General features: G+C 46.8%; 3 protein-coding genes across 10 annotated transcripts in view; 2 read left to right on the top strand and 1 right to left on the bottom strand.

Annotated features, from left to right (window-relative positions):
- Positions 1–625: 625 nt before the first annotated feature.
- Positions 626–4,507, top strand: LOC111079985 (phosphatidate cytidylyltransferase, photoreceptor-specific). Its single transcript, XM_022375339.2, has 7 exons — positions 626–906; positions 1,831–1,955; positions 2,060–2,156; positions 2,223–2,399; positions 2,479–2,967; positions 3,034–3,165; positions 3,232–4,507. The coding sequence occupies exons 1-7, from the start codon at positions 805–807 to the stop codon at positions 3,445–3,447; spliced, it is 1,338 nt and encodes a 445-aa protein (XP_022231031.1). The 5' UTR covers positions 626–804; the 3' UTR covers positions 3,448–4,507.
- Positions 4,173–14,615, bottom strand: LOC111079982. Of its 4 annotated transcripts, none has more exons than XM_041593673.1 (8): positions 14,553–14,615; positions 10,637–10,822; positions 9,436–10,573; positions 6,798–9,375; positions 6,591–6,727; positions 6,429–6,530; positions 4,740–6,367; positions 4,173–4,671 (listed from the first exon to the last, which is right to left on the bottom strand). In XM_041593673.1, the coding sequence occupies exons 1-8, from the start codon at positions 14,583–14,585 to the stop codon at positions 4,531–4,533; spliced, it is 5,943 nt and encodes a 1,980-aa protein (XP_041449607.1). In that variant the 5' UTR covers positions 14,586–14,615; the 3' UTR covers positions 4,173–4,530. The 4 variants fall into 4 exon arrangements, with proteins under 4 accessions (XP_041449607.1, XP_041449604.1, XP_022231025.2 ...); XM_041593670.1 differs by lacking the exon at positions 14,553–14,615 and adding an exon at positions 11,434–11,578 and having other exon boundaries at positions 9,442–10,573; XM_022375333.2 differs by lacking the exon at positions 14,553–14,615 and adding an exon at positions 11,434–11,577 and having other exon boundaries at positions 4,174–4,671.
- LOC111079983 (helicase POLQ-like) overlaps positions 12,243–14,696 on the top strand; it is a 65,942-nt gene continuing 63,488 nt past the window's right edge. For all 5 annotated transcript variants that reach the window (XR_005967934.1, XR_005967940.1, XR_005967936.1 and 2 more), the window contains exons 1-4: positions 12,243–13,061; positions 13,116–13,568; positions 13,629–13,834; positions 13,887–14,489. Coding sequence is in view for 1 of the 5 variants with exons in the window: in XM_022375335.2 (XP_022231027.2) it covers positions 12,272–13,061; positions 13,116–13,568; positions 13,629–13,834; positions 13,887–14,489 (2,052 nt within the window). In the remaining 4 variants the exon portion in view is untranslated. The remainder of the gene's footprint in view (positions 13,062–13,115; positions 13,569–13,628; positions 13,835–13,886; positions 14,490–14,696) is intronic.

Genomic DNA, 14,696 nt, shown 5'->3' on the forward strand with positions numbered 1-14,696 from the left:
CATTTAGCTCACAAAAAATAATGACATTTTTCGCTCTCAAATCGTGGTGGTTTTTCAAAATTTGCTCTCTTTTCCTAGGTGAAGAGACCGCTTTCGTGGTGACTCTTTTTCGTGGAGTGAGCCACATATATCTTACGGGACGTATGGAACGTCGCAACAATGAATCTTCTTCATCGTTATTATTAATGATATGATTTAAAAAATTATCAATGGATATTTTTTGGTACTCAGCGGAATTGGGACTTCTGAAAACTAGCTAGCCTTGTAGAAAATTGATGTATCTACTGGATAAAATTATTTGTTTAGGGCTGAATGGGCCAACTAGCTAGTAATATTAAACCGAACATCAAAATTATAGAATACGATTTCAATCAATACAATAGAATGTTAACCCATTGTCGACCAGGGGGTTTCTAATACATATTTCCACGAAATTTATGTAGCTTTAACATATTTTACGCATTACAGGTGAAACATGTCGGTGGTCATTTTTGTTTTGTAAGTAAATGAGAGGATGTAGCTACAAGGAGCTTTTACAAACAGTATTATTTTCCGTGGTTTAATAAAGGGTGCTCATCTTTTTAAATAGAGGGGTGTTAAGTGGGTTAAGTCTCATTTGATCGTCGGATTGCCAAGAACATTGACAACACAGGCAAAACAAATCAAGTCAAATATTTATTTTTCGGACATAGTTTTTGTGGCTACGAAAAGACGCGGACCTACAGCCGACACCGCAAGTGCAATTGCATTGCTTGTGAGAAGTCGATATCAAAATCAATTGCGGCATACGGTTAATATAGAATAATGGCCGAAGTGCGACGCAGAAAGGAGGTGGTCCTCGATGAGGCTGCTGCTCAATCTGAGGCTGCGAAGCGCCACTCGTCTGCAGCTGATTCTTCAGACCATGTAAGTGTCGTGTCCAATTAGCTGGCTGCTCTCCCAGGCAATGACTCCTATGTGGAGCAGACCAATTCCTTGCCTCGAACCCCATTCCATTTGCATAATTCATTGGAGCGCAAAGAAAAAAAACATAAGAAACCAATGTGTGTATACCCATACCATTGAGCAAGTATGTACACCCATATGTTGGGTGCGTTGTGTGTGTGGTTTGTTATTCTCTGACGCAAAAGCAGGTGGGCGCAATTGGGGTGGAATTAATATGAGGTGATGCATTCCCGCTCTCTTAAGCTATCTATTGCTTTCCCCCCCCAAGCGAAGAAAATACGGTACTATCCCTTCAGAGAGCGCCCTCTGGCAGTGTCTCACTTGATATTACTACACCTTGGGCGCAGGCGATAGAGAGAGAGAGAGAGAGAGAGTGATTGAGAGCGCAGGCCAGCAGGCGAAAATCCAATAACCTAGACCCCCTGTCCCCATCCCGCGGGTTGCAGCAGTGTAACGCCATTATATTGTGCAAATCCAATTATAGTGGATTCCAGCCATTACGGAAGCGCACACCCCCTTAAGGGAGGGGAGAGGTCACCCGACTAATTTCTGCAATGGTTCCGGCTTTATTCCTCTCTCTGATAAGAGCACCTTCTTTCCCCTCACCCCTCATGGCTTCTTATCAATGATTTGGCAACAAACAAAACACGCCACCGAAAATCCGACAATTTGTTTCTCTCTCCCAGATAAGTGTGTGTGTGTTTGTGTCTTGGATAAATGGCGGCATATCGTTGGCTGATATTCTGATTATGGGTATATAGCCATAGTATATATTTTGGACTTTGAACGGCGGCCCCTCGTTAAAAATGTATAAGCTTCACCCCCTGCCCCGAGAGGCTATTTAGCCAGACAAATTGCATTTCTAATTGTTTTCCCGCTCCGCAGGTGGACTCTGAGGAGGAGAAAATTCCCGAGGAGAAGTTCGTCGAGGAGCTGGCCAAGAATCTGCCCCAGGGCACGGACAAGACACCAGAGCTATTGGATTCGGCACTCAAGGATTTACCCGATCGGTATGTGAAATGATTTCCAAAAATACATTTGCCCCACAGCTGGTTGCAGGCGGTGGCAAATATTTAATAATTGCAAATAATAATTAATTTTATCCATTTGGCAGCTGGAAGAACTGGGTCATCCGCGGCATATTCACATGGATTATGATTTGTGGCTTTGCATTGATCATCTACGGCGGTCCGCTGGCCTTAATGATCACGGTGGGTTCAAGGGCCTTTGCCTAGAAAGAGAGAATCTAATAAATTATTTGGTTTCTCTTTGATCAGACATTGCTGGTGCAGGTGAAGTGCTTTCAGGAGATCATCTCGATTGGCTACCAAGTCTATCGCATACATGGACTTCCGTGGTTCCGCAGTCTCTCCTGGTACTTTCTGCTCACATCCAATTACTTCTTCTATGGCGAGAATCTGGTTGACTACTTCGGCGTGGTCATCAATCGTGTGGTAAGAGGTGGCCTGCTATATATAGCCAGCAATACAGAAATTGCTAATCCAAATGGGGGAAATTCTGAATTCTTTTCAGGAATATCTCAAGTTTCTGGTAACCTACCATCGATTCCTCTCGTTCGCCCTGTACATCATTGGCTTTGTTTGGTTTGTGCTGTCGCTGGTGAAGAAATATTACATCAAACAGTTTAGCCTGTTTGCCTGGACACACGTCTCGCTGCTGATTGTCGTCACCCAGAGCTACCTCATAATCCAAAACATATTCGAGGGGCTCATTTGGTTCATTGTGCCCGTATCGATGATTGTCTGCAATGATGTCATGGCGTATGTGTTTGGTTTCTTCTTTGGCCGCACACCCCTCATCAAGCTGAGCCCCAAGAAGACCTGGGAGGGCTTCATTGGTGGTGGTTTTGCCACCGTTCTCTTTGGCATTCTATTCTCCTATTTTCTGTGCAACTACCAGTACTTCATATGTCCCATACAATACTCTGAGGAGCTGGGTCGCATGACAATGAGCTGTGTGCCCAGCTATCTGTTCACGCCGCAGGAATACAGCCTGAAGGTGGTACGTATTTAAAAACCTCATCCTGATTAATGCTCTAGGATTAATGTACTTCTCTTTGGTTTCCAGTTTGGCATTGGCAAGTCCTTGAACGTGTATCCCTATATCTGGCACTCGATTTCTCTCAGCTTGTTCAGCTCCATCATTGGACCATTCGGCGGTTTCTTTGCTTCCGGTTTTAAGAGAGCTTTCAAGATCAAGGTGAGTGTAGAACACGAAAGTTTGAGCGTTGCAAGACATGAACTGAGGGTAAATTATTTGTTGCAGGACTTTGGTGACATGATTCCCGGACATGGCGGCATCATGGACCGCTTCGACTGCCAGTTCCTGATGGCCACCTTTGTCAACGTTTATATATCGAGCTTTATCAGAACCCCATCGCCGGCGAAGCTCCTGACACAGATCTACAATCTAAAGCCAGATCAGCAATACCAAATCTTTCAATCGCTCAAGGATTCCCTGGGCGAACTAAACCTAACCTAAACAAACACACAAAAACTAAAACAAAAACCGGGCATTGCGGTTACCCATTACCCATTAGATTCAACAGACAACAAAAAAGTGTTTGCTTTAGTCGTACATTCTCTATGTGTAAATGAAATATTTATATACATATATATACGCTACTGGTATATATCTGTAAGCATATGGCAGCACTTTAAGCCGCCACATAAACTAGTTTTAATTAAGAGCATAATTATTGTTATGTTTTTAGTGCTTACGTTAGATTTTGTTGCTACATTTTAAATGATTTTTCCCATACCCCAACAACCCACCCTACCTAAGTTATATTCTGATTTGGAATTAAGTTCTGTGGTGCTGCTGCTACTGCTCCCCTTCTATTAAGCGATTCCATTAATTTTAAAGCTTATGCAGAACAGCAGATCGAATGCAAGACGAAGGATAGCAGAACTATGAATTTAACAATCGATTGTGCGTGTCGTGTGCATGTGTTGTTAGTGAATTTACTTACTATTACTACTACTACTATCTATGACTTAGAGATTTACAAGGATATGGAGGCGAGAGGCTGGAGAGGCACCACATACATAGCATTTTTGAGCCCTTACATAATACATCCACCTGTAACCGAAGAATTCTTAATGTAATGTGTAATAATGTGCAATTCTCTTATGCCTATCATTTATATAGTGCAATATACTCTACTCTGTCGTACGAGAACCCTAGGGCGTACAACAATTTTGGTAACTGAATTCCAGTCATTTTTATTTAACATTTCTTATTTTCCTTTAATTCATTCACTTTTTCACACAAAAAAACCATATATAATATATATACTATATAGAGAAAGTTTCATATATAAATCCTGTTATATACGAAGGTAATGCGGATAAGGCAGGTCGGAAAATGTTTTTAAGCAAATTATGTGTACAAAGAAATCGAAATTTTCAGTCCTCTATTAATGTTACAAAAGAACAAAAAAATGAGAATATGATTGTATGTAAATCCAACTAAATCTTGAGTGTTTATTAAATTCGATATATTTGGGGAAGACCCGTTTCATGGGCTTTGCCTCCAGGCACTGTAACGCATTGTTCCTACATCCTATGCCCCGTTCACTTGGGGCTTCACCAGCAGTTTGCTTATCAAGGACTCGCTCAGATTGGCAACATCCTCACGCTTCAAGTCAAAGTAAATCCCCCTCTTGCGGGCATCGTCCAGCAGGTCGCCCCACATGCCTACGTTCTGGAAGATGATAAGTTCTCCGTTAGATTTCGTTATTACAGAATTGTCATGTTTGGCAAGAAACTCACCTGAAGATCATTGAAATTGCCGCAGATGATTAGGCAGCGCCTGGGCCTGGTAACGGCCACATTGAGTCTCTGGTAGTTGGCCAGGAATCCGCTACCGCGTGTTCTGGCATTCGAAATGACGACCACGTCGCTCTCCATGCCCTGATAGGCATCCACAGTGAGCGGTGGTAAAAGCCTCATGTGGGTGGGCAGCATTTGGCTCAGCGCATAGCATTGGCTGCTGTACGGCGAGATCAGCCCATAGCCGTAGCGTTTGCTCGGCAAATGCTTGTCCATCTCCGTCAGCAGCTTGGTCACAAAGCGAGCCTCCTCCTCGTTGCTAATGCTCCGAGTTTTCGGATCACAGGAGTCCCTGGTGAAGCCAAGGTTTATGACAGCGTAGGGAAGTATGGGTGTTGCGAGTAACCTCTCGAGGCCCTCTTGATTGACCAGCTGATCCTCGTAGAAGTAGCGATTTGGCCACTTGCAGATCTCCGGATGCATGCGGTACTGCGTGGTCAGCTTGAACAATTTGGTGTGAACGGACAGATGGGCATGCGGCTGGTCCGCCTGCTGCTTCTCCAGGCTCCGCTGAATGCGATCGAACATTGACTTGGCCAAGCCGAAATCGACAGCCTTCTGGGAGAGCACGATGGCAGGCAACTGCTGCGTATCGCCCACCAATACCAGATGCGGAATGCCGAAACGCATCGGCAGCAGGGTCCACGGCTCGGTGCACTGTGTGGCCTCGTCAATTAAACAGATATCAAAGTAGTTAATATAGCTGGACAGCTTCACGCACGAGGAGAGTGTGGTGCACACTATGTTGGCTCCTTTTATATGCGATTCGGCAATATTGAACTCCTCGCGCTGTGTCAATCGAGGATTGAGCTGCTCCTCGTAGATCTGCAGCTGCTTCACCTTCTCCTGGTACTTGTCGAACAGCCAGGTGCCATTGAGATTTTTCTTCTTCATTTCGTTAACCTCCGCTTCCAATTCGTTGTGCCGCTGTTTGAGAATCACTCTATTGTCGTCACTCACGCGTTTTCGTTTCTGGTTCTTGGCGCGCTCGTAATTATGCTCCAGCGAGTAGCGCCGCGACAGAGGACTCATCTTGTCGTACAGCCCATAGCGCAGCATCTGAAAGCGATCCGTCTCACAGAAATTCTCTCGCACTTGATGAAGACGGCCCATAATTGAATCGACGGCCGTGTTGGAGTGGGCACAGATAAGGATCTTGCGGTCCATTTTTAAGGCCGCCTTTCCATACAGACACTGGAAGCTGATATTCGCAATGATCATGGATTTACCGGTGCCTGGTGGACCCTGAATCAGCGTAATGCTTGGCACGTTGTCTATGACACGTTGATACGTGCTGGAGCAGATGACCTCTTGGTGCGGGTTGAGCTTCGCGAAACCCTTGAAAACAAACGGTGTTCCATAGTTGGGTATGCGGGCATTCCTCAGCATTTCGGTGGGCTTGATAATCCTTCGATAGAGTGGCGAGCGTGACAGCTGATCGACAGCTCGCAGTGCGCCCAGATCCACCCTCAAGCTGTCCACCACCGGGCGGGCGGTCAAGAGTTTGATCCCCTTAAATGTTTCCAGAGAAATGCCATCCTTAAGGATTTCAAAAATCAGCTCATGGCCTGCACAGGGTAAGGAAAGTTAGTAAGCGATGGGGATCCCATTTGATTTGAGCTGGCGTACCATTTTTGGTTCTTTGCTCCCGCAGATTGGCAAACGTCTCCTTGAGCTTGTCGCCGCTCGATAGAGTGTAGAGCATATACTTTACTGGCGGCTTACTGAAGACTAAAGGCGACAGATGATTCGAAATTAGACCATGCAAAGAATTCAGATGCAGGCACTTACCTCGCGTAGACAGGCAGTAAAAGGATTTATTTTCGTCAACAGGATGTTGCAGGCAGACCTCATATGACTCCCTACCCAATTTGTAGTCCCTTTCGATTGTGCTCAACAGCTCCATTTTCATCAACGGCACAAAGATTCTGCAAGAGACAAGAGTGTGAGTAGAGACTTTACACACTTTAAATGGTGTTAAAGGGGACGCCAACTCACTCCTTGTAATGCTTGAAGTTCTCGAATTCGGGTGCAATGGGCTTCAGGACATCTAAATCGGCCACAGCATCCACACTGCGCAGCTTCAGCCATTGATTTGCCCACTTGAGTATGGTCTCGAAGTAGGACGTTTTATCGTTCATCTGAATGCTCGACCAGCGTTCACGTCTTTCGGCATACGTGCTGAAGAACAGCAGCTCCGTATCTTTTTTTCCCTGCACTGGGTGCATGCGGCGATGGCCGTCAGCCGCATGCCTACTCTCAATGTATTTGATCTGAACTTTGTCGTTGAATCGCACGCGTTTCGACATCTTCTGGAACCTCAACTTCTCCTCCATATCCTTCTCCATGCTGGCGAAGGTGACGCGATTGCATGTGCGCTGATTTCTGGCACACTCGGCCTCTTTGCGCTCTGGCGGACGTCCCGGCGCTCGCCTTGGCATTAAATCAGGCGCCTGAATCTGCTGCGAGAAGGTTTCAAAGTCAATTGTGGCACGTCGGTTCTTGAGTGGCTTGAGGGGGTCCATTTTGGGCATCTTTGAGGGCGGCAGTCCATTGATGCCCTCAGTAAGGAAGGCACCACGATTAGAATTGCCCACTTTTGGCACACTGGTGGTGGCCTTTCTCTTGCTGCTGGCCGGCTGCTCGTCCTCGGCCGGCTTCTTCTCCGACAGTTTTTTGAGTGCCTCGCGACGCTTGTCCTTTGCTTCGGCATCAACAGTTTTCTTCGCTTTGGGCTTTTCCTTCCATCTGGCATTCATTTCGGCCTGATAGTCAAGGAATCGCTGGCGGTCCAAAACCTTAGCTTTGGGTTCAGCCGAAACGCCACGCAGCTTGCCCCGATACTTGGGCAACGAAGGAGCCTCAATCACTTCTGGTCCCCTCATCTGCTTCATGTCCATGGCGTTGACAATGCTTGTCGGCAGGTCTGGTTCGGCTTTGGGTCTCTCGTAGTAGCACGAAGTGGCTCGGCTGCGAAGTCGTGCGCTGGGCTCTCTTTTCGAAGGAGATTCTTTCTTTGGCTTGGCTGGTGGCTCATTCTCTTTGGGTGCTTGCTCCACTTTGCATTTATCTGCTAAAGGAGTTTCTTTTTGTTCCTTCGCACAAGCGTCAGCAAACTGTTCGCGAGAGACGGCTACGGTGGATCGTCGTTGGGAGATTCGGGACTTCTTGTTTGCCACTTCAGGAGCATCCTTTCGTTTAGAAGGAGACTCTTTCTCTATAGAAGAACTCTTAGCTTTTGGTTGATCTTTGTTGGAAACTGCTGGTTCCACTTTGCCTTTATCTGCTAAAGGAGTTTCTTTTGGCTCCTTCGCACAAGCGTCAGCAAACTCTTCGCGAGAGACGGCTACGGTGGATCGTCGTTTGGTGATTCGCGACTTCTTGCTTGCCACTTCAGGCTCCACTTTAGGAGGGTCCTTTCGTTTAGAAGGAGAGTCTTTCTCCGTAGAAGAACCCTTCGCTTTCGCTTGATCTTTTTTGGAAACTGCAGGCTGCGCTTTATCTTTGGCCTTCTCTACGGAAGAAGGTTCTTTTGGCTTTTCGCCACAAGCGTCAGCAAACTCTTCGTGGGAGACTGCAATGGTTGATCGGCGAAGGGAGATTCTGCATTTGTTGGTATCCTTACTGGCTGCTTTAGTTTTCTCCACTTCCTTTGGTTTAGATGGCACATCTTTCTTCACAGAAGACTCCTTAGCCTTCGAGTGATTTTTGTTGGAAGCTGAAGGCTCCACTTTATCTTTGGCTTTGTCCACCAAAGGCACTTTCTTTGGTTTCTCCCCGGAAGTGGCAGCCAATTCTTCGCGGGATACTGATACGGTTGATCGTCGATGGGCGATTCTGGATTTCCTGTTGGAAACTGCAGGCTGCTCTGCTTTGGCTTTCTCCATCGAAGGAGCTTCCTTTGGTTTTGCGGGAGAATCTTTCTCTATAGAAGAAACCTTCGCCTTCGAGTGATTCTTGGAAACGGTAGGCTGCACTTTATCTTTGGTTTTCTCTACGGAAGGAGTTTCATTAGGCTTCTCCACAGAAGTGACAGCCAAGTCTTCGCAGGAGACTGCTATGGTTGATCGTCGACGGGAGATTCTGGACTGCTTGGTATCTTTGCTGGCCACCACAGGCTCCACATTGGCTTTCTTTGGTGAAGGAGTTTCATTTAGCTTATCCGCAGAAGCGTCAGCTTCCTCCGTTTGCTTTGCTGCCCCCATTGAAGGCGATTCGATTGGGTTAGCTAGCAGCTCAATCTCCGTGGAAATATCTAAATCTATTTGCTCTGGGCCCTCGACATTTTTTGACTTCTTGGATACGTCACGAACTGATTTATCGTTGGTTTTCTCCACTGAGTTATCGTTTTCTTCATTATGGGAGGACTCGTCCTTCAAGGCTTCAAAGATCACGCTATCGAAATCCCAATCGTCATCTTCGCTATCTTCTGGAGAGAACTGCGGTCCTTCAAAGATGTCCTGCGGATCCTTTCGCTGACGCCGCGTGAACAATTGACCGTCATCTACGGTGGAGCTCAACTCGCTGCCAACAGACTTTGAGCGACTGGGAGATGGCTTTGACGATGCCTTGTCCGCTGTGAACGAGAAAAAGTGATTAGAAGAAGTATCCAGGAAGGAGGATAGCGTATATTTACCCTTACGGATGTTGTGGGTGCAAGAGTCACTCTCATCCGAGCTGGAATCAATGCGCAGTGGCTTGGAGTATTTAGGGAAGAGGCGTGGGGCAGGCTGATCCGATTCCTCATCGCTGGAATCCAGTATGCGAAGCGCCTCCGGCCGGCTACGGAATATCATTTGAGATTGAAAATCTACCTCCGCATCAGAATCGGCCATGGGATAGGCCTGTGACAAGGCGTCGGGTGCTTTCTGGCTGAGCAGCTTGTTCGACCAGTCGGTCACCTTGCTGCAGAGGTCGTCATCGTCGCTGTCCGTGATCACAATAATGTCATCGTCATCATTCGATGGAGACAAGGATGAGCCGCGGTAGCTGCCCTCATTGTTTGACTCAAAAAAGTTCTCCTCGCCATCGCTGAATGCCATCTCGTCCTTCATCTCTTGAAGGACCGCCTGCGACATAGCCATAGTTTCATCGTAGTCCTCAACGGTTTCCCCCAACAACGGCGGTGGCGGACAGGGTGGCAGCATGCTGCCGGCCGCGTTGTCCGTTTGCGGACACGGCGGGTCCTCCGGCCTGATGTTATCCTCGTTCTCGTCCAGCTCAATAACTTGACCATCGTGCAGCTTTGAGATTGGCACCGCTTCCTTATCTTTCGATAAATGATTATAAAGGTATGGATTTATGTCCAGAACACTGCCTATAATGGCCTCATCCGCCTCCCCAAATATGTTTGTTATATCTTTGGCCGTCTGCACCCACTCTGGCTTAACTTGTGGCACCTTTGGCAGGTGGAGGATCGGATGTGAACTGGCTGTGGATGTAGCTGGACTCTCCTCATCGTTCTCTTTGCGGGAAGCATTATCGTTTGCGGTATTTGGAATCTGCTCGCTAATGTTCAGATCAGGTTCTACCTTGCATTGAACAGCAGCCTTTAGAGGCGCCAGAAGAAGTGAGTCGTCGTCCGAATCGCTGGATAGCACAATTTCTTCTGTTTGGACAGGAATTTTTTTCAAGCTGAAGACGGCCCATGTCTTAGAGCACTTCTCCTCCGGCAGTGGACAACCCAGGCTGATTACATCTCCTTCGCGTACAGGCACACAATCAAGTTCCTTCTTAATTTCCGCATTATTCACAAATACACCATTAGGGGCATTCTACGGGGGGAAAAAATGGTTTATACTATATATATTATGCTTTACTATTCAACCCAAACTTACCAAACACCTCACTAAGACTGCATTAGGGTTAACAGACATCTCCACATGCTCCCTCGACATGAATGCATATTTCAAAACAATCCTGCAGGCCGAGTGGCGGCCAATCGTGATCTTCCCATTCGGGAGGACCACCCGCTCCTGCGTACTTAGGTGCTCCAAGTACCAGCAGGACATTTTAGCAATTCCCTGTAATATTACAAGCGAATTTCCATTAAATTTGTTTCTTTAAGGCGCACTTCTGAATGAGGAGACAAACGCCGTTTGCAGAGATATCGAATTTCGATACTCGCCAAACGACGCACGCTCTCTGTTTTAGGTCGCTTGGAATCCCAGGCACGGTTCTTATCAGTATTTGCCCCGGAGCTCAAGCGGCAGATTTATTTAAGGGGCGACTAAATTATTTCAATCTTTTTTAAAATATATTAGCGTTTTCCCTCCAAAAATACAGCAGGTAATTTTACTTGGTATCGCGAGCCTTGCAGTAGTGTAGTCCTCAGTAGCCCTGGTCTGGTGTTGCTTTGATCACACCATGCAGCGCAAAGAATTAAATTTCATTTGAATCGGCGGAAAAAATGATGAAATTAAATTCTAGAATCTGGATTGTAGGACTCAGCACTTATGCTTCGACAGCCTTTTTGGCTAGACAGTGGAGATGAGTGTTTTTATAAACCAATGCAATTCGCGTCTCGGGCACAAACGCGCAACAACACGAATAAGTTAATAGTGCGATGGAATGGATTATTTGGTGAGTAATTTCCGGTACAAAAATAAGTTTAATCCAATAAACTGCGACTTACCTCCAACATATTTTCATAACGAATGGATACTCTTGGTGCTGCGCAGTGCTGGCAACTTTTCATCAGGAAAAAAAGCCGTTTCTAACTTGGACAGTAGACAAAAAAAGCTGACAAATTCCAGAAAACAACATTAAAAAAGCTTAATTTATGGGTTCACTAATTTAGTGTTTTTACAGTATTAGCTCCATTAACTGATTTCCTTAAATTGGAGTACAGATGAATATCAAGAAATCTCCGCTTGCCAGCAGACACAAAGTGTCAGATTTGACGGGAAAAAAGCGGAATCGGCAGCACTTGTGCTGCGAGATAGCTGTATTCAGCCATCATCTATCGAGGTATTATGACACATTGTTGCTACAGCCACACCATCGACCGCAAAAATAAAAATGCTGAATCGCCAAAAGTTGTGAAAATCAAACGAAAAGTGAATGAAATTGGGAAAATTATAGAAATGGAAAGCAGGCCAATGACCTGTAGGTGTCCGTTGATGAGCTTCGAGAAATGGCAATCGGTTGGCTTCAGAGTTCCACGCTTGACATTATATTCGCTGGAGACAGACTGTGGACAGCGGTAAGCGATCCAGAATATCCGACATCTTATTTAGTTTTATTATCTTTATTAAATATATTAAATAATCACCCAAACAATGGTTTTTATTGATTTATTAATTAATTTTTTTTGTTTTTTTTAAATTCATGAAATTTTCCCGCTCCGACTGGGACTATACCAGAAAAATACCAACTTAAACAAGAAAATACCAAAATAAAAAAAATTTTATGGAAAGGAAAATTGGTATTTTGTCACATTGATGCGGCGGTCACGCCATTGAGCGCGAAAAATGTCTGATCAGCAAAAAGAAACAAATGCCCATCAAATTGCAAAAAGACGACTGGATTTAACTGAAGACCGGGATGCGGGCGGTAGCAAACGCTTTTGCAGCGAAAGCCTCTTTTGGCCAGACAGCGACGAGGAGAGTTTCTTCTCCAATGCAAAGCTTGAAGATTTGGTCAGCGGCCGCAATGAGCTATTCGGAACCCAGGCGCAGACGAGCGACAAACCGTTGCAGCGCAGTGGATCGGACGATGGCCTTTTTGCTGACATCTCTTCTCCCAGCACCCAGAGAGCCGAGCAGGAGCAGGGACACGGCACGGACAATGCGTCGACTAAAGAAAATCAGATCGATCTGGCGGTTGAGGCGGATGCCGGCACTCTGTTCAAGCAGATCAATCTTCATGATCTGAGCATTGCTGAAATGGAGGATATATTCCACGGAGCCGAAGACTTTAGTGAGCCAATTGTGCAGAATACGCAACTTTTCCTCGACGCAGTCGCATTCAAAGTGCCCAATCCCAAGAGCCCAGAGAAAGCTGAGAAATCGTTGGCTGCGGTCAAGGACGAGTCCATGTGCGCCATTGAGGGACTGGTTCATGGCACGCAATACGCGACCTGTGAGGAGCTGAAGAACCAATCAATACTCGACCCAATCAATTGGGAGACTCAAGCCTTTGCCGACTTTGAGCAGAAGAGCCTGGCCCAAGACAACTTCCCCAGCAAGGGCGACTTCTACGGACTGCCGGATAAGGTCAAGAAGATGATACTCGAACACAAGGGCATCAAGAGCCTCTATGGTATGGCACTGTAAATTGATAATATCCAAAATCACATGTTTCGTTTGCTTTCAGAATGGCAGGACGAGTGCCTGAATTTACCGGCAATACGCCAGCGAAAGAATCTAATCTACGCCCTGCCCACCAGCGGCGGTAAAACCCTGGTGGCAGAGATTCTCATGCTGCGCGAACTGCTGTGTCGGGAGCGCAATGTGCTGTTCATATTGCCATACGTCTCGATTGTCCAGGAGAAGGTCAGCGCCATGTCGCCGTTTGCCATTGACCTGGACTTCATTGTCGATGAGTATACGGCCGGCAAGGGCAAATGTCCGCCAGAGCCTCGTCGCAAGAGGCGCAGCTTGTTTATTGCCTCAATCGAAAAGGGAGCCGTGCTGATGGACAGCCTGATTGATGTGCAACGTCCCCATGAGATTGGCCTTGTGGTGGTCGATGAGCTTCATTTGATTGGCGAACGGGGACGCGGCGCCACCCTCGAGGCCTTTCTCACCAAAGTCATGTTTCTGAATGGTAAGTGGATGGGCTTAAAAATGGGTTTATACGAGTTAAAGAATTTTCGTGTTCCCCCAGCAAATATTCAAATTGTGGGCATGAGTGCAACGATAGGAAACCTCAGCGAGATCTCTGCCTTTCTCAATGCCGATGTCTACACCCGCGGCTTTCGGCCCGTGGAGCTGAAAGAGTACATCAAATGTGGCTGCGATTTGTTGGAGATCAACTCGGCTGGCCATACCCTCGAGGAAATATTCGTTCCCAGTCGCACAGTCGACTTTAATGTGAGTACAATTTCGGTATCTGAAATCTCCAATACTCTTTCGCTCTGCACAGTACAGCGATGTTGTGAAGCGTTCGGATCCTGATCATTTGGCGGGATTGATCAGCGAATGTGCGCCAGAGCATTGCTGTTTGGTGTTCTGCCCCAGCCGCAAGAACTGCGAGAATGTGGCACTGCTGCTGAGCCGCATTGTGTCCAAGCAGAAGTTCTTGGAGCATCGCCGCAGCGAAAAGGCCGATCTCATGGATGCCCTGGACAAGATATGCGGCATTCTTAGCCCTGTGCTGGCCAAAACCCTGCCCTTCGGCATTGCCTATCACCACTCTGGCCTCACCACCGACGAGCGCAAGTATATAGAGACAGCCTATCGCTTTGGCGTCGTCACCGTCATCTGCTGCACCTCCACCCTGGCTGCGGGCGTGAATCTGCCGGCCAAGCGTGTCATCATTCGCGCTCCCTACGTGGGCCAGGAGTTCATGACGCTGTGCAAGTACAAGCAAATGGTAGGACGCGCCGGACGCGCTGGCCTGGGCGAGGCCGGCGAGAGTATTTTGATAGCCCAAAGCAGGGACAATCTGCAGGTAGGACAAATGCTCTTCTCGCCCATGGACAAGGCGCTGAGTTCGTTATATCAGCAGGAGGCCGTGGGATTGCAGGCAAGTATTCAACGAAATACCAAGGCGGGTTTTTTACGTGTTTTGTTCTTTGACGATGCTTACCTGAGATGAGCCTTTCCTTTGTATCTGTTGCATTGTGTCACTCCACGGTTATATATGGCTGAGAATTGGTCACTGACTGAAGGGAAAAATACTTTTGATTGCTTATATATTCGGCCAGGGCAAGCGGGTTGCTTCCATTGGAAC

This window comes from Drosophila obscura, unplaced genomic scaffold (assembly GCF_018151105.1).
Source record: "Drosophila obscura isolate BZ-5 IFL unplaced genomic scaffold, ASM1815110v1 contig_1, whole genome shotgun sequence".
NCBI lineage: Eukaryota > Metazoa > Arthropoda > Insecta > Diptera > Drosophilidae > Drosophila > Drosophila obscura.

Bases quoted from the DNA above. Each gene is read 5' to 3' on its own strand.
- LOC111079985 (XM_022375339.2), top strand. From the start codon at position 805: ATGGCCGAAGTGCGACGCAGAAAGGAGGTGGTCCTCGATGAGGCTGCT. The intron at 2,400-2,478 runs GTAAGAGGTGGC...AATTCTTTTCAG, and splicing joins GCGTGGTCATCAATCGTGTG to GAATATCTCAAGTTTCTGGT. The intron at 2,968-3,033 runs GTACGTATTTAA...TTTGGTTTCCAG, and splicing joins AGGAATACAGCCTGAAGGTG to TTTGGCATTGGCAAGTCCTT.
- LOC111079982 (XM_022375333.2), bottom strand. From the start codon at position 11,496: ATGAAAAGTTGCCAGCACTGCGCAGCACCAAGAGTATCCATTCGTTAT. The intron at 9,376-9,435 runs GTAAATATACGC...TCTCGTTCACAG, and splicing joins CACCCACAACATCCGTAAGG to CGGACAAGGCATCGTCAAAG. The intron at 4,672-4,739 runs GTGAGTTTCTTG...ATCATCTTCCAG, and splicing joins GCAATTTCAATGATCTTCAG to AACGTAGGCATGTGGGGCGA.